Source organism: Mastigoproctus giganteus, chromosome 5 (genome assembly GCF_048544385.1).
Source record: "Mastigoproctus giganteus isolate SK-2022 chromosome 5, ASM4854438v1, whole genome shotgun sequence".
Lineage (NCBI taxonomy): Eukaryota > Metazoa > Arthropoda > Arachnida > Uropygi > Thelyphonidae > Mastigoproctus > Mastigoproctus giganteus.
This window is the reverse complement of record NC_143579.1, coordinates 150,896,689-150,916,824: the sequence shown is the minus strand read 5'-3', so window position 1 is coordinate 150,916,824 and position 20,136 is coordinate 150,896,689. Positions and strand designations below refer to the sequence as shown.

The following is a 20,136-nucleotide window of genomic DNA, read 5'->3' as shown; positions in this document are numbered from 1 at the left end:
AGACAGGATCATACGGGTTCAAAACATTGCCACGAGCTCTTGAGCCGACTGGGCCAGCCGGGTGGGTAAAGTGCTTGCCTGGCAACCCTAAGGTCGCGGGTTTGAATCCCGCCTCAGGCTTTGATGAGAGTAGAAAATGCAAAAACCTTGGGAGGTGCAATATGGCCACAGAAACTGATATGCCAACAACTAACAAAAAAAAAAAAAAAAACGAGCTTTTGACCAAGTACATACGAGTTTGGTAACGACCTCCCTACATACAACGAGCCAACACAGAATACTTCAACTAGTTCGTGAACATCCCCTCGCCCAATGTGCAATGAACCTACATATCAACAGGTTACAAATATTTCCTCGTATATGATATTGCAGGACCAGATTTCACTTTTATCCAAAGGATTAAATTATAATTTACCTCGTTGCAAGCTACCTAAAAAAACAGTGCGCAATTGATATTGAATTTGAACTTTGTAATGTTCCAGAAAATGATTTATTTATTCAACAAGTTAACCAAGTGGTGAATAACATAAAAGAAACTCAACTTCCTAAATTGAACAGACATGATAGTTCAGCTTTATGTGAACTTTGGGGAAATAAAGACATTATTATTCAGAGAGCAGTAAAAGAGATACAGTGGTAATACTTGATAAACCTGATTATAAAAATAAGTTCGATTCAATTGTATCAGATACCTCCACATATCGAAAAAATGACTACATTACTATTGCTTAGTTAAATGAATTGAAGGCCAGAACATATAACATTCCTACACTTTTCGGTCAGGTAAAATTGCATAAGATTGGATTTCCTATTCAGTTCATTGTTTCCTACAGAAACTCGGCATTTTCATCCTTGGTCACACATGTATATAATATTATAAAACCTTTTAGACAGGCGATACAATTTGGGATAAAAAACTACGATACATTATTTAATAACTTTAAGGACTGTAGACTCTGCGATAATGATAATTTATTCTCACTACATGTTACTTCATTATATACGAATTTAACTGTTCAATATACACATTAGATATTCTTTGGGACATGTTAAATAATAATTCTATACCGATTAATTATACAAAGCTTCCTCTTAAAGAAATTTTCCATTTAATTAAACTCTTAGTTGAAGCCAACTAAATCACATTTCGAGACAAGGATATTATGATATGGTTACAACGGAACTGGATGCAAAAAATAATTTTGATATCATATATTTGGATTTCAGGAAAGCTTTTGACACTGTTGCGCATGGAAGACTATTGTACAAATTGGAGCAGAATGGTATTAAGGGTAAGTTGCTACAATGGATAAAAGGATGGTTGAGTGGGAGAAGACAGAAGGTGGTAATTAATGGGTGCTGCTCTTCATGGACTAATGTTATTAGTGGAGTCCCACAGAGTTTGGTGTTGGGTCCTCTGCTTTGTATATTTATCAGTGATATTGATGAAGGTATATCAGGCTTAGTGTCGAAGTTTGCAAATGATACAAAGGTTGGCAAGGTTTTTAATGGCAGTAATGGCAGTGTGTTACTGCAACAGGATCTAGATAATTTGGGCAAATGGGCTAAGAAGTGGTAACTGAAGTTTAACCTTGACAAATGCAAAGTACTGCATATAGATAGAAGTAACCCCAGAGAAACGTACCAACTGTGTGGTACTACACCTAAGGTGGTAGAAAATGAAAAAGACCTGGGAGTAATTGTGCAGTCAGATATGAAGTTTTCTGAGAAATGCTGCCAGGGCAGGTGGGTTTTGTCAATTGTATATAGGAATTTTGCTAGCAGGGAAAAGGAGGTGATTGTCTCTCAGTATAAGGCAATGGTCAGGCCACGCCTTGAGTAATGCGTACAGGTCCGGAGGCCTCATTTTAGGAAGAATGTAGATTCGCTTGAGCGTGTACAGAGAAGGGCAACAAGATTGGTGAGGGGAATGAAGGGATCCTCTTACCAAGAGAGGCTTAAGTTCTGAAAATTGCAGTGGCTGGAGACTAGGCACATGCGCGGTGTCTGATTGAGGTGTATAAGGCCTTGAATGGGTTGAGCATGCTGAATTCTGATGGGATCCTTCCACTTGTTCAGATTAGAAACCTAAGGGGACATAAATTCCAATTAAGAAAAGACAGATGTAGAATAGATGTGTGGAAATTTGCCTTTAGCCAGCAGGTGGTTAATTGCTTGAACAAACTTCCATCTGTCATTGTGGAAGTTGATAGGTTAAATAAATTTAAGGAGGAACTGGACAGGCATTTGGAGGGAATGGTGTGATTTTTTTTTTTTTTTTTTTTTTGGCTGATGCTGCATAAGCTCATACACTTGCTTTCTTGCATCACATGCCACTCCTACTACTACTACGAAGTATACAAACAAATTTTTGGTTTGCCAGTGGGATTGAACCTTGAGCGGCTTAATATCGGAGATCTATCTCTCAAAAATTGAGTGTGTACATTTGATACCTTTTCTACCCTGTATCACATACTATGGGAGGTATTTAGACAATGTTCTTGTTATTACTGATAGTTATCCAAGACATTTTACATTCATTTAATAATATTCATCCTAGACTCAATTTTACATTGGAGAGGGAAAATACTGATACTAAGTCATTAAATTTTTTAAATTTCATGCTTACACAGGACTAGAATAAAATCCAATTTCACATCTATTGTAAACCAACAAACACTGGTATGCTTCTGCATTATAATGGCTATCACCCATTCTCCTGCAAAAGGTGTATTATCTTTCATCAATTTCTCAATGTCTATAAATATTCAACGACAGAATCTGCTTTGCACTCAGAAATACAGATATTAACCAGCAGATTCTTAAACAGGGATTACCCCCTTGCTACAGTAAACCGAATTTGTATTTTAAGGATAGGTACAAAAAACTACACCAGCCAACCATAGTAACATCAAAAAGTACTTTATTTCTGTACCCTATGTTGAACGAACGGTAACACACACAGCTTAACAGATTCTTTAAAGATGCTGAATTTAAAATTGTGGCCAGACCAATACAGAAATTGCACACTATACTGAACAATCGCCCAGTCCTTTCCTCATTGACAACACAAATAAATGATCTGGTATACATTTCTTGTGGTGATTGCGACTTGTCTTATCAAGGATCTACGTGATTCCCTCTGAGTTTTCATGTTAAACAGCATGCATCCTCAGCTCGTGCTTCTCATTCAGCAGCATCAGAATTAACCTTTCATGCCGTTAATGAAAAACATACCTTTTTATTTAACGAGGCCAAAATACTTAGTGTTAAACATAATTATACAAGACTATTAATTGCAGAAACTGTCAAAATTAAATTACAATAGAATTCTGTTAACGTTCGCCATCCATATCTAATCTTCGATTCTTGGTCTTTTACGTGCCTGCACAAAGACAAATAATCCTTATTTAAGATTCGTGCTCACACACATTCCATAATTTTCATTCCTGTGATCATTATATATGGAAGGAAAATCGTTATGCAAAATTTATGTTAAATTCTTTTAGTAATTTTTTCTTAATTTTTAATTGCATTCAATTTGTTTTTTAATTGTTCTCAATTGATCTTTTTTTACCTTAATGTAATATTTTCGAATTTTTAATTATTTTCAATTTAATTTTTTACTGTAATGGAATATTAATTTCAATTTTTGGAGAGTATCATACGACGGTTTTCTAAGTATCATTTTGATGTAAACTTCTCTTATTCTTTAACAAATATTGAGATCAACATAGAATGTATTGAGCATTACATTCTATGTTGATCTGGATTATACTATGAGCTCCTGATTATACTATCAAATTGCCATACATCGCCCAATCAAATTGTCATACATCGCCCAATCCTAGTGTCATTTTCAAATGTCAACCACCAGAATTGCCTGACAAGATGACAATATAGTGTTCTCTATTTCTAACATAAAATACATGCCATGGCAAAATAGAATTACATCAAAAAATATAGTATGGGGGGGGGGGTTATGTGAAATAATGTAAAATTAAAGCCATAAGGTAACATATATTTAGACTGCTGCCATGTAATTTAAGGTTGACATGACACAGGACCTTTATAAACATAAATGAACAACGAAACAAAAATAAAGCAAAAATGAACAAAGAAACTAAAACTAAATCCATTGTTGAGAGTAGAGAAATGGCCCGCAACTAATGGAGGAAATGTGTTTAAAACCTACTTACACCGATGAGCCAAAACATTATGACCATCTACCTAATATGATGTTGGTCCTCCCCATGCAGCCAAAACAACTTGTACCCAGCGAGGCATGGACACTACAGGATTTCTAAATGTGTCTTGTGGTAACTGGTACCAACAGGTAACCAGCAGATACTTTAACTCCTTAAGGTCCGTGGTTGAGACGCCACAGATCGGAGTTGCTGTTCCAACACAAACCACATATGCTTGATGGGATTGATGTCTGGGGAATTTGGAGTACAGAACAATACCTGGAAGTCTCCCTCATGTTCTGCGAACCAGTCTCGAACAATCTGGGTGGTGTGGCATGGCGCATTATCCTGCCGAAAGACAGCACTGCCAGAGGGGAAGAAAGGGTGTACCTGGTCAGCGATGATGTTTAGGTAGGTGGCAGACGTCACAGTGCCCGGCACATGGTTGACTGGACCCAGGTTATCCCAGCAGAACATCACCCAAGCCTTGACACCGCCGCCACAGGCTTGTTTTCATCCCACGGTGCATCCAGATGCCATCACTTACCCAGGTAAACAACACAGACATACCCGGCCATCCACATGGTGCAACAGGAAACGTGATTCATCAGACCAGACAATCTTCTTCCAATCATTCAAGGTCCAGTTTCGATGCACGCGTGCCCATTGTAGGTGCTGTCGCCAGTGAACTATGGTTAGCATGAGCACTCACAGCGGCATGCAGCTACACAGCCCCATTTTCAGCAGGGTTCGACGTACTGTGTGTTGTGACACATTACTCCCATCACAGCATTCTGATTATTACCGAGTTGCGCCACAGTTGCCCTTCTGTTGCCACGTACCATCCGGGAGAGCCTTGGCTCACCTTGAGCATCAATTGAGCTGTGGTCTGGCCACGGCTCCTCAACACCTCGCTGGCAGTTTGTGAGTTTTCCCTCCTCAGACCACTTTCGGTAGGTACTAACCACGGCTGACTGTGAGCATCCCCAGCCGTGCCATTTCCGATATGCTCTGACCCAGTAGTCTGGCCATTACAATTTGGCCTTTGTCAAACTCGCTTAAGTCTGCTGCCTTTCCCATCTGGGGAAGAATAAGAGTAACACTGATTAACAGAGCTCAGTATAGGGTGTTATTTTTACCATGTCCCAACCACGCATATGCCGTAGTCCTGCAGTTGCTTCAATTTGCATAACAACTTGCTGGTCATAATCATTGGTGTATATTATAGGCTAAGTTTTCTGATGATAAAGAAATTGGTAGGGTGGTTCATAAGCAACAGTATAGCAGTTTAACTAACCAGAGGTGAAATTAGGTAGGTAATTAGGATAGAAAAAGATACACCTGCCCTGGTATTACACTAATAGCCCCTAGTGTGGCAAAATGATAGTTTTAGGAAAGTGAACAGTATATGACTGAAGAATGTTAAAGTTGGAGCTCGGATTACTCTGGGGCATGATTTCCCATCCGTGCTAGTAATGGCTCTGGACGTAAATATGAGTAGTAAGCAGAGAGTAGCGGGAAACTAAGAACAGTAACTATATAGGTTATATAGTTACTACAGATGATTAGGATTAAAGAACCGACTACATAAATGTGAACTCACCCAATACAAGGCTATCGAACCAATACATGTTAATCAAACTAGATAAGACCTGTATAAGAAAGAAAGAAAGTAAACAGATACATGATGTGTATGCTAGCAACCTCAGTGCCAAAACTGTGAAGAAATGTGAAAAATTAATAAGAAATAATTTAGACAGCACCCAATAAGCATCTGAGCCGTATTCTGCAAAATATCACATTGAAAAGATGTTATTCTTTTCAGTGTGATGAGATGAGATTATTTTTAATAGGGCCTTTAAAAATAAGGTTTCTAGGAATTTTTTATTTTTTTATTATTTTTTTTTTAATGTAAATCCCAAACACGAGAGGTATTAGAACCTATAGTACTTAGTGTCATGCTTGGTTTGGAGGTTGAGAAGATGAAAGAAGATATTTGTTGATATTGGACTTGAACTTCTGTAGACTGTAATTTTCAGGAAATGTGTATGAAGGAAGGTTGTTCCAGAAAACGGCAGTTGAATGAATAGAGGAAGATGAAAAGTTGCTTCTGTGTGTTTGAAGTTGGACAGTAAATGGCTGTTGGCGGCACGTGTTTGGACTGTTTTAAAAGAGAGAGCGGGAATTATAGAAGCCAGTTCAGAAGAACAGTGCCCATGGAAATATCTGTGGAAGAGACATGCAGCAGAAACAGTACGTCTATGAGACAGCGAGTGGAGAGACTCTGTTAGAGATGAATCATTAATTAACCTAACTGCCCTCTTCTGAAACGGAATCAAGAAGCCTGAGAGAGGTTTTGGGGGCACCGCCCCAGATGTAGGAACAATGAGTGTATAGTTTCTGTATTGTATAAACAGATGTGCCAAGAAACTCTTGGATAGCGACCAGACCCTTGGCAGCAGGACCAAACTAACACCAGATGATATCTCCCTCAGACTGTGCTTAACTGGTGGCACAATAATTCACTCCATTGGTAAATGGAGTGAATTATGTTCACTCCATTTACCAATAGGTGCACAGCATAACCATGGGTTTCCCAGTTAGTTCTGTCACAGCAAACATTGCGATGGAAGAATTGGAGGGTCATGCATTTAGGAATGTACCAGATCCCATTACCTTTTGGTGCTGTTATGTGGATGATGTGTTTGTAGTTATCTCCTGAGATTCAGGCAACCAGCTCTTAGATGATCTCAACTCTATGTTGCCTTTCATAAAATTCACCATCGAGCTAGAGTCAGACAATACCCTACTGTACTTAAACACCCTTCTCTGACGAGAGAGCACATGCTTGGACAACTTTCTACCACAAACCAACGTGTGCTGACCAATTTACTAACTATCGATCAACACACACACACACACACACACACACACACACACACACACACACACACACACACACACACACACACACACACACACACACACACACACACACAGCCATCTTCTTGGCACTGCACAGACCTTGTTAATATATGTATTTTACAATTTAATAATATTAAACTTGTCATTTAGTTATTCTGTCTTTCTTTTCGCTCTGTGCTACGTAATAACTCATCATAATAAATCCAGAGCGCACAGGCCTCTTTAACTGTATAAACAGCATTATGTAAGCTGCATGCATAAATTTATTTTTTTCATTTTTAATGCTTTGTGAAGTAACTGGACTGGTCTGTGACATTGGTAAATGCTTAAAGTTGGGTATAGCTGATATAAGATTATAGTTAACAGATGTAGTGATCAGTTTTTTTATTATTAGCCAGGAAGAATTAGTTGGCTTCATGGTCTTTCTGACTTTAAACGTGGAATGCCAAAGGTCATACATGGAACTGCTTCAAACATTGTTGAATCCAGTGTTTGCACCAGGGAGGGAGAATATAAACTTCAAGGGGGGCATTTAGTATATTTGTATATTTTTTATTATTATTTAATATTTATAACATATGTATATGTTGCAAATAAATCTGCATATTTATGAATGTTATAATAAGAGAATATGAGAAAACAAAATAGGAAACAAAAAGAAATATTTATTATTTAACATTAAATACTAATAATCATTTTACAAAATACAATAATCACAAGACAATAATCAGAGTTTAATAATATAAAAATCGCAGATTAAAATTCTCAAAAAAATCATACAAATTATAATCAAATGTGCAAGTACAGTGGATTCTGGTTATTTGGGCGACAGGTTAATCGGGGCAGCCATTTATTTGGGGCATATCATAAAGAACAGAACCTAATCGAGAAAATAGCCAAGGTTTTCTTCACTTAATTGGGACAACATGCCATTTAATTGGGGCAGGAGACTGCAGCACTCGAGATTACCCTACGATTGTCTCTGACCATACCACATGGTTCAGTCGGATTTCTGGAGGTCAAAAACCATAAAACAATAAAAAAATTAGCAGTTTCTGGTTTATTGGGCTTTTCTGTTAGTGCAATCTATTATAAACGGAAAGTAAACTTGATCTTATTGAATTTGCGGTAATACCAACACCTGGAATTCTGTGGGTTTTTACGTTATTATGGTGAAATGTGTTTCCCCTTCCGTGAAACCTTTAATCATATAAAAAACATAAATTTTCAGAATATTCTCTTTTCATTCCTATTTTTTTAAGCTTTGTAACTTGCTATGCCGTTCTCACTTGTGTGTGTTATCGTGTTAGTTGCAATTTGTGTGTGCTCTGTTGTTTGTTATTGATTGCTTATCTTTTTACTGTTTTATATTTTAACCCCCCACCAAAATGTCAGTGAACAGAAATATCAGCTAGTTAGTATGTATTTATTAATTAAGCTATGACTTAAGCATAAATTTATTTTTATTTTGCTAACCTGTGGAAAATATTCTTCCGATTTTCACGTATCATTTAATTTTTTAATTGGTAAAGTAATAAAGTGTAAATTTGTGCTTAATATATCTTTACTTTTATAGCCTGTGGGTAATATTCCACCTAATTTTGCTTTTACATTCGCTGGTTAATAGAATTAAAATTCAATTCACAAACGTGATGACAATGACTTGGGCTTATTACATATCGTATAGTGAATGGTAATTTACTATGGATGAGACCATTGTAACGTGATTTGGTTGATCAATCATAAAGCGAGGATCCACTGTATTTTTAACTATTTACATGAAATTTTACGTAATTGGGGAAGCCACTTAATTGGCCCAAAATGAGCTAGTCACAATGTGCTCCAAATAACTGGAATCCACTGTATTATAATAATCACATTCTTTTTTGCCTTTTCTTTGCATATGTATCAATCATTTCATTTATTAATTTTTCCAATAACTCATTCAGGCCTTCTACACTTATCTCCATGCAATGTTGCCTGTCCCATTCGGTTTCTTAATTTTGTCACGAATCAATTCATTATGTTGAAAGAATGTTCAGCACTAGCAGGTAAAACAAGAATACAGCATACCTTGAAACAAAATGTCTTTAGCTCAATATATCTCCTCTGACCGTTTGGTCGTTCCAGAGTATAAACGGAAAATTTATTTATTTTATTTATATCCAACATTTGATTCTAAAATTGAATGCATAAGATGCTGTTGAATTGGTTTTCCGTTTTTTGTCACATATTTGAATGAGTGAATATCAGTCCACGAAGGATCAAAGTTCAAGTTTAGAAAAGACGAGATTATCTTTATGTCATCTTCTGTTAGTTCGCAGAAAGATATCTATGATTCAAACTTTGCAGAAAACGATCCTTCACTGAAAGAGTATTCTATCCCAACTGCACTACTTTCATGACTTTGAGTGATATTTGTGAAAGGTGACAGTGATAAAAGAATCAAAGAATTGGAAATCCCTGTGATTGGCTGAATTTTTCTCGTTTCAGTTCCCACCCTTTTTCCTAATTTTTCTTTGTTTCAGCTTTCCATACATGTATATAGCTTTATTATTTCTTTGTCCTTTGAAGGGCATTCATCAAGGTAACCTGGCAACAGATGATCCCACCACAAACTATATATATATATATATATATATATATATATATATATATATATATAGTATATATAGTTTTTTTTTTTTTTTATGAAAACCCCAAACACAAGAGGTATTAGAACATATAGAACTTATATGTGCTTGGGTTAGGAACTCTCCAACTTACGTAATACTTGACTTACAGAAATTCGACTTTACATAAGTTTTTGCTGACCGGTGCAAACTTAAAAAAATCATGGAAACATATTTTGCATCCCGTAGAAATAAATGGAGGTATCGTGAAAATATTGTAATGTGAATGCGATAACACATTTTTTTATTTTTGTTTCAAGTCCCTGGAAGTTAGAAATTTCACTGTATTGCTAACTCTCTAAAAGGTCATATTTATAGTGGAAATTGTACTACACTTTCATCTTTATCATATGTTCCCGTTATAAGAATCAATTTTGAATACCTTTGTGATTTTCTAAAGCACTTTTCTGGAGGTCACAATCATAAAACAATAAAAACAATTTGCACTTTCCAGTTTATTGGGTTTTTCTGTTAGTGCACCTAATTATAAACTGGTAGTAAATTCGATCTTATTGCATTTGCGATAACACCAATAACTGCAGTCGTGTGGGGGGTTTTATGCTATTGTGGTGAAATGTGTTCTCCTTCACTGAAATCTTCAAAAAAACAAATTTTCGGAAACTTCTCTTCATTCCTATTTACATATTACAATGATGAACGGAAAGCGACAAACAAAAAAGTGCAAGTGCTGACAGTGCCAGGAAACAAAACAAAACAAAATTGATTTAGAAATGAAGATGAAAATGATTAAGAAGTATGAAGCAGGACAAAGTTTGTCATCTGTTGCAAGGGAATTAGTTCTTGCTGCTTCAACAGTGAATACTATTTTAAAGGACAGTGCATGTATAAAAAATATGTCAAAGGATCAGTGCACTTAGGATTACAGTGATCACAAAACAGCTTTCAGTTATCAAAGATGGAACAGCTGTTAATAATATGGATGGAAAATCAGATTCAGAAGCAAGTGCACCTGAGTCTACTCACCATTCAAAAAAAAGCATCAAGTATTTATAAAGATATTAAGGATAAGTACAGTGAACCCCATCCCAAGTTCATTGCAAGCAACGGGTGGTTTAATAGGTTCAAGCATCGCACTGGTTTCCACAATGTTAAAGTATGCTGTGAAGTCGCCAGAATATGCTTTGAAGTTGCCAAAATTTCTCTGCAGCTGCAGAGAAATTTTGTGGTGTGTTGTAAAAAATTATTGATGAAGGCAGCTATTCAATGCAGGAAATTTTTAACCTTGACAAGACTGCTCTGTATTGGAAAAAATGCCGGATCGAACATACATTGCTAAAGAGGAAAATACAATGCCAGGTTTCAAAGCGTCAAAATATAGTGCCATGCTCTTGCTTGGGGCTAATGCAGTGGGAAATTACAGATTAAAACCACTGCTTGTGTACCATTCTGGAAATCCTCGTGCATTTAAGGGCATCAATAAAACCACCTTACCCATGCATTTCCGATCGAACCAGAGAGCATGGATAACAATATCTCACTTTTAGGATTGGTTTAAATGCTGCTTCATTCCAGAGGTTGAAAAATATTGTAAAGACAATGACATTCCTTTCAAGATTTTGCTTCTATTAGATAATGCTCCTGGACATCCTACGCAACTAGATGATTTCAATTCGAACGTGAAAGTCATATTTCTACTGCCAAACATGACTTCACTCAACCAACCGATGGATCAGGGTGTTATTTCGAATTTAGAAGCATACTATTTACGTACAACATTTGCTCAGGCATTGTCTGCAGCAGCCGGTGAGAAAAACTTCACGTTAAGAGACTTTTGGAAATCTTAAATGGCATCTTAAACATAAGGCCTGGGCAGAAATTACTAAAAGTTGTTTAAATGGTGCATGGAATAAAATATGTCGATGGCACGTAAAAGGCTTCGAAGGATTTGAAAAAGACGAATCATATGAAGAGGTTGCAGAGCTACTTCAGTGGCGCCTCCGTAGCCAGGTGGGAAGGAGCAGCAGTGCGTGTCACACGCTTCTTGATTAGACTCGGGGTTCGAGCCCGTCACCACCAAATACGGGGGGATGCGGAAAGGTCAGGGAATGACCACCGCATATCCCGGAGCAATATGGCCTTAGTTGCTAATGCTCCTAAAAACCAAATAACAAACAAACAACAGCTACTTCAGTTGGAAGTTGATGCCAAAGATGTGGAGGAGTTAATAGAGGAAGAAGAGAAGGAATTATCTAACGAACTTATTGACTTGCAGGCAGTGATAGTGAAAGAAGAAAATGCTGATGAAGCTCAAGATGAACCAAATGAGGAGCCGAGATGCTTCATCACCAAAGAAACGGCAATGGCATTTCGTGAAATTGCATTGGCAGTGGCAAGGTTTGAGAAGATGGATCCTGACTGCGAATGATTCTTAAAAGTTAACAGAGGGGTGAATGATATGCTTGCTTGCTACAAAGAAATCTACGATGAAAAGAAAAAAGCCACTGTCCGGTCATCCATTAATATATTCTTTCGTAAGGTTGAGCGGCCGACCCCTTATAAATCTCGATTACATTGATTCTGGCAATGATGCTCGAATGGTAAAACCTACTGACGTTATGCCTGTCTCCTCTCTTTTTTTTGAAATTTTTTTAAATTGCACGCTTTTGTAATTTTTCCTGCACATGAGATAAAAAATTGAATAAATACAATAAATAATTCTATTTACATATTCGTCGAACATTTATTTTTTGATTCAATCAATTCAGCGAACACAGTTGCGAGTGCTGCACAAGCATGGCCGACTTATGTAGCATTCCGTGGAACGCAACATAAGTCAGGGAGTTCCTGTACAGTACAGATACATGTGTAATAACAAGGTTATAAAATGTATTGTTTATAGGCTGTGACCAAGTTGTGTTGTCAACAACTTAGAATTAGCCACAAGTAGACTCTTTTTTGTGAAAAAAAAAATAAAGGGAATCTGAAACCATAAAGAAAAACTGCTGACAATTGAAATAGTGGCTGCAGTAGACTCCTCTCTCTGTCCAGACAATTTAGCCCTTCATCTGAAAGCAGTGAGACACTTTCTAATTATGAGTAGCATCCATCACTGAGGGACCAATTCAGGCGAACCTATCACTGCAGAATATAGTAAAAACAGGAACTGGTATCTTAAAATAGGCACTCAAGGTAATTTTTCTGGTTTCTCTCTCTCTCTCTCTCTCTCTCTTAGGCGCCTCCGTAGCCAGGTGGGAAGGAGCAGCAGTACGTAGTACATGCTTCTTGATTAGACCGGGGTTCGAGCCCGTCACCACCAAATACGGAGGATGCGGAAAGGTCAAGAAATGACCACTCCATATCCCGGAGCAATATGGCCTTAGTTGCTAATGCTCCTAAAAACCAAATAACAAATAACAATCTCTCTCTCTCTCTCTCTCTCCTCCACCTGATGATTTGTTGTTAGCGCACTCCATGTTGATGAATGCCAATTAAATCCATACTATTAAAGATGCACCCCAACATTAACAGGAACAGAGCTCCTCTCCCACAAGCCTTTGGTATTTTCTAAAATCATGAATGCTTCACTTGGTCATAAGAATACCCATATTATTTTGGAACTAAAGGCTCTGCAACAACTCTTAATTTTTAAAGCCATTTGTTCATTGGGAATTCAGCAATTCATATCCGAAATCTGAAATTTCATATCCGAAAGCCCTTTTTACTAAGTTCATTTGTTTACTACTATAATTTCTTGTACCGACTGACAAACTACTAAAATAAATTAAAGTAAAATACAATATAAAATATATACATAAATAAAGCACTAAAACAATGTGAAAACATAGATAAAAGTATTAAAATAAAATAGCAGCTTTCGGGGCAAAGTGTCCCTTCATCAGCTAGTTAGTGTATGGTGTACTAAGTGTATATACATTTGATATAACAGAAAATGACTGGTACATTTCATAAAATCACAAATCCAGTGCTGGTGATGTAGTATTATGCATGCGCAATGCATGCCACTGCTCATTGCACTGCACAATGGCAGACTCCATAATGGGCTGTATATGAACTCCCCTGTTCCGGTTCATAGTATGACTGCAGCTAACTTTGGGGAGTGCCTCAAGCCATGAGCTCTGGCGGTAATCACGGGAGTAGTAGATGGTTTCAATGTTGGATTAAGGTTATGTTGCTCGGCCCAATAGTGTTCCTGCAACAGCAGAGCGTTCACAGTTTGTGGTGCAGAGAGCCAGTTCATGCTCTGAAGCATGATATGGGACGTAGGCAATGGAGACAGACTCATTATTGCAGTGAGAGCATGCTCGGGTGAAAAAATTGTGGTTTTGTAGCTCACACTAACCCAGAACACCAGGAGGATAACCATAATTAGAAAGCCCCATTCTTACCTTAGAAATATCCATTTACTTATGACTAATGGAACTGGAATGTGTCCATTCGTGGGTAAACAAAATACGGTCAGTACTACGTAAGTGTCCAGGAACATGTGCAGATCCATAATTAGTAAATTGGCCAGTGCACATTGGTTTCGTGAAGGTGGAGGTTGTAAAGCGTGTACCTACACTTTGGACAAGAATGTTTAAGAAAGGAAGAGTATTGTTTGCTTCCTGCTCAATAGTAAATTGAATAAAGGGTGATAGACAATTGAGATACTGTAGGAGTAGAGTCTCTGACCCCCAAGAGACAGCAGCAAAACATTAGCATTGCATTGGCATTAGTAGAGGCATATGATGCAAGAAAGCAAGCTTATGCAGCATCAGCCAAAAATAAAAAAATTTCCCATTTCACCCATACATTCACTCCAAAAGTTTGTCCAGTTCTATCTTGAATTTATTTAGGCTATCAACGTCCACAACAACAGATGGAAATTTATTCCAGAAATGAACTACCTGATTACTAAAGGAAAATTTCTGCACATCTATTTTACACTATATTTTCTCAATTTGAGTGTATGATCCCTCATTTTCGTAATCTGAGCAAGAGGAAGAATCCCATCAGCATTGAGCCTGCTGAAGCCTTTCTTGGTAAGAGCACCCCTTTGTTCCCCTAACCAATCTTGTTGCCATTCTATGTACTCGTTCTAGCAACTGTATATCCTCATAAAATGAGGCCTCTACACCTGTACGCAGTACTCAAGGTGTGGCGTGACCATTGCCTTATAGAAAGGGATAATCACCTCCTTCTCCCTTCTCGCAAAATTCCTGTATATCATTGACAAGACCCCATAACCTGCTCTGGCAGTGTGTCTGCACTACTCAGAAAACAAACTTCATATCTATTATTGTCCTTTTCATTCTCCACTCCCTTGAGTGTAGTACCACACAGTTGGTACTACACTCAAGGGATTACTTCTCTGGAATTACTGTTACCCATATGCAGTACGCTGCAGTTTTCAATGTTAAACTTCAGTTGCCACTTCTCAGCCCATCTGCCCAACTTTTCTAAATCCTGTAGGAGCGGCGTACTGTCATTAGTGTCATTAACAACCCTGTCAACCTTTGTATCATCTGCAAACTTGGACATTAAGCCTGATATACCATAATCAATATCATTGATGAATACAGAAAACAATGGACTCAACATCGAACCCTGGGGACTCCACTAATAACATTAGTCCACGTAATATTAAAAATATTAGGTGAAAATATACTGCCGTTACTGTTATTAATAACCCTGCCAACCGTCATATCATCTGCAAACTTAGACATTAACCCTGATATACCTTCATCAATATCATTGATAAATACAGAAAACAACAATGGGCCCAACACTGAACCATGGTACACTCCATTAATAACATTAGTTCACAAAGAGCAGTGTCCATTGATTACCACTCTCTGTCTTCTCCCACTCAACCTTTTTTCCATTGTAGCAACTTTCCCTTAATGGCATACTGTTCCAATTTGTAAAGTAGTCTTCCATGTGCAACAGTATCAAAAGCTTTCCTGAAATCCAAGTATATGATATCAAAATTATTTTTTGCATGCAGTTGCTTTGTGACCACATCATAGTACATCATCGACATACTACCAATGCCAAAAAGGCGAGAGAACAGGTAAGTCCAAATATCCACAACCTTCAAGTTCCTCCATAGCAATATTTGCTATGATGGAACTGACGGGGGCACTCATAGCTGTGTCTTGGATCTGGAGAAACAAAGACTTTAAACATGATCATGCTACCAGTCAAACACTAATCGACGGCAGCACACAACTGTCATTAGTAGAGAGCCAGGTCCTGTCCTTCAAGGTAGTATCCCCATCTAAAAGTCACCTCATACAAGTAACTGCATGTTGCACAGGGAAGGAAGTAAACAGGGAGACCACATCAAAGGAAACAATAACCTCAGCCTCAGAAATGATAAAATCTTTAATAATATGTAAAAAGTGCACACTGCTGGATATAGTATGTTCAGTCCTCTCAACAAAGGGATAACAGCCTGAAAATATATTTGGAAAGTTCATATGTGGGTGTGTTACAGCAAGAATCAATAGGTTGCAAGGGAATACCAGGTTTATACATCTTTGAGAGTCCATAAAATTGTGGGAGATGGCAAACTGTTGCATGAAGTTTCCAATGTACATTTTTTTGTGATCTTGCTCTGAAGAAAACTAGGTGTGCACATGCTTATTGACTTTTGATTCCAAATCGTCCCTTGTGATGGGGATAGTACCTTGAAGGACAGGACCTCACTCACTACTAATGTCATATGTGCTGCCCTCAATTAGTGTTTGACTGCTAGCATGATCATGTTTAATCATGATCATGCTAGCAGTTTTGCCAGATCCAAGGCATAGCGATGGGTGCCCCCGTCAGAGCTAATATTGCTATGGAGGAACTTGAAGGTTGTGTATTTTTGAACTTACCTGTTACCATCACCTTTTTGGTGTCGGTATGTTGATGATGTACTGTAATGTGGTCACAAAGGAACTGCATGCAAAAAATAATTTTGATATTATATATTTGGATTTCGGGAAAGCTTTTGATCCTGTTGCACATGAAAGACTACTATACAAATTGGAACAGTATGGCTGTTACACCCCATGTTGGGAGGACTGAACACACTATATCTAGTAATGCACACTTTTTACATATTATTAAGGATTTTTTCAATTCTGAGGGCGAGGTCATGGTTTCCTTTGATTTTGTCTCCATGTTTAATTCTGTCTTTTGCAATAGGCTGTTGCATGTATTGGGTGACTTTTAGATAGGGGTACTTCCTTGAAGGACAGTACCTCGCTCTCTACTGATGACATTTGTGTTTGACTGGTAGCACAATCGTGTTGAACGACTTCGTTTTGCCAGATCCAAGGCACAGCTATGACTGCCCCTTTCAGTTCTGTCATAGCTAATATTGCTATGGATAGGCTGGCCATACATCCCGTTTTCAACAGGACAGTATCGTTTTTTTTTTTTTTTGCTATGTCCCGGCCTTTTAGTAAAAATATCACTTTTGTCCCGTTTAAAAAAAAAAAAAAAACTTTAAAGCACGCATGAATATTGGCACAACATAACCTATAATCTTGATTATTTTGTAGGACGGCTGCCATCATAGTAGTCATTTGTGAAACAGGTAGAGGCGTGTCGATTGAATGTCAAGAATTCCATCTGCTGGTAGCTGGTAACCACCAGCAAATGGAATTTTCATTTTCTACCACTTATGGTGGTAGAAACAAGATTGGTGAGGGGGAATGAAGGTGATCCTTTTACCAAGAGAGGCTTAAGTTCTGCAAATTGCAGCGGCTGGAGACTAGGCACCTGTGAGGTGATCTGATTGAGGTGTATAAGGCCTTGAATGGATTGAGCATGCTGAATTCTGATGGGATTCTTCCACTTCTTCAGATTACGAACCTAAGGGGGCATAAATTCAAATTAAGAAAAGACAGATGTAGAATAGATGTGCAGAAATTTGTCTTTAGCCAGCGGGTAGTTAATTGTTGGGACAAACTTCCATCTGTCGTTGTGGAAGTTGAAAGGTTAAATAAATTTAAGGAGGAACTAGACAAACATTTAGATGGAATGGTTGTGTGAATTTTTTTTTTTTTTTTTTTTGGCTGATGCTGCATAAGCTCATATGCTTGCTTTCTTGCATCACATGCCACTACTACTACTACCATTGCATTAACTAGGTAACTTAAATCCTGTCAGCCCTATAAACATGATTGAGCAAGATAACTGTTTTCATGATTATGAAATTTTCTTTTTTTGTCTTTTTTTTTATTGCTCATGTATGGCCTGCTACAGAATTTAGCAAAATGGCTGGTGAAAGCTTTATCACCACTGGAGGACGTAGTCATTAATTTTGAGGAATTCATCAAAGAAATTAAACAAAAACACAAAAAAAAAAAAAAAAAATGTGGACATTTTAGCAAGTCTGAATGAATGTCATGTTTACTAACATTCTTGTAGATCAAGTTATTAACAACATAGAAAGAAAAGTCCCAGGTTGGGAAGTAAAAGTGCCACAGACCATTTAAGATATTATCTAATAGAACTCTTATACATCTCATCAAATTAGCTTTAGAACCATGTTATTTTAAGTTTGAAGATAAAATATGTGTTCAAAAGTTAGGCATCACTGTGGGTCCATTTCATGGATGACATTTTCATAATTTGGGAACACGGATAGGAAGAATTACGTAATTTAAAGAATATATAAACACCATTCATCAGACCATTAAATTTACGCTTGAGTAGGAGGCCAGTGAAAGCTTTGCTTTCTTGGATGTCCTAGTGACCAAAGAGAAAGACAAATTATGTTTATGTATCAACCAATGAATTCAGGCTGATACATAATGTCTACCCAAGTACACAAAATTAAAGCAGGTATTTTTAAAACATTATTGAGTAGATGTTTCAAAATTTGCAAAAATAACAAAAAAAATTGCGGAGGAAATCTGCACTATTAAATTATTATTATTAAATAACAGGTACTCAAGTAATTTTATCAATGAGACCATAGAAAAAATTTTTAACAACAAAAAATAATAGCATAACACACAATACGGATTACTAAAGAGCAGTTGTAATTCTGCACATAAAAAGGTATTGGCAGAAAAACAAAAATAATCTGCAAAAAAGTACTGGCTTTAAATGATTTTTAAATCATTTAATATGGTGGGGGAGGGGGCTGATTCAAAGATCTTACACTAGAAAATACACAAAAGTATGTGTAAATGTGGCAAAATATACATAGGCGAGACTGGTAGGAAATTTTAAACATGTATAGATGAACACACGCAGTCAAAGGAAATTCTAAAGAATCAGAATTAGCAGATGCACTGGAATGCATATAGTGGTAGGAACTTTGCATTAATATAATGAGGGGGGAGAGATTTAGAAAAAAAGATAAATAAAAGAAGACTTTTACATTTAGAAATTTGACCAGCTGGCTTTAAATAGAAACAAGGGGAGAAATATAAGGAAACTGTGGAATGGGGCTTTTCAACAGTAAAATTAATTAGGGTCCAGTGGAGCATAGCAAGGGGGTGCTGTTTAATGTAAGGCTGAGAGAACACTGGATTGTAGACACCTCATATGACATGATGTCAATAGTGAGAGAAAAGCTAATTTGTAATCCTTGTTCTGAGTAATTTTTCTCTTGAACAAGAACCTGTGAAGTGGTTTGTAACATAATGCTCATTTGTTAAAATTAATTATTGTGGTGTACAAAGTGTGTGACTAGTTTATTTGGGATAACACCCATGAAGGAAATATCTCATATAATGATATGATTAAAGCCAAATGTGATATTCATTTCACATAGCTGGAATGTGTTTATATGGAAGATGTGACTAGCAAGTAAATTTTCCTGTTGCTTTCTATAGAATTTGTTAAATTTTATTATAGGAAAACCAAGTTCATCAGGGCCTACCAAAGTAAATATTGCAACTAGCCTAAGCAATTCTCCTGCCATCTTGAATTTGAATAATAGTTTGCAAGCATGTATAGAGGGAGTTGGAGGTAAGTTTGTTGTAATTACTTAAATTCATTTACAGTATTATCAAGGAATAACCAATTGCACATATTCCTTGTTTAATTTGTGGATTTTTATGTGTGGAATAATAATATGCATTTTGGAAATGGAAGATGAGTTATCTTTGTTGCTCCCCTGCATTATCAACTGTAACATGTTTGGAATTATCTTATTTAAACAAAGAGGTGTCCATATGAAATAAGGTACTTGCAGACAATTTTAATTGCATATAAAATAATATGTGGCTTTTCAACAGTAAAATTACTGAATATGAATAAAATACAATGTATTGTATATATTGATTGCATCTGAATAGCAGAATTTTTTCCCAAATTCTGCTATTTGCGTTTTATGTTCAATTAAGGTTGACCAAGGGTATTTAACCTGCAAATTTTAT

The 20,136-nt window shown here is 37.0% G+C and overlaps 1 protein-coding gene across 1 annotated transcript in view; it reads left to right on the top strand.

Annotated features, from left to right (window-relative positions):
* Window positions 1-20,136, top strand: part of LOC150085767 (PHD finger protein 12) — a 529,395-nt gene that overhangs the window by 294,694 nt on the left and 214,565 nt on the right. The window contains exon 10 of the mRNA XM_090373472.1: window positions 19,613-19,726. Coding sequence (XP_090229598.1) covers window positions 19,613-19,726 — 114 coding nt within the window. The remainder of the gene's footprint in view (window positions 1-19,612; window positions 19,727-20,136) is intronic.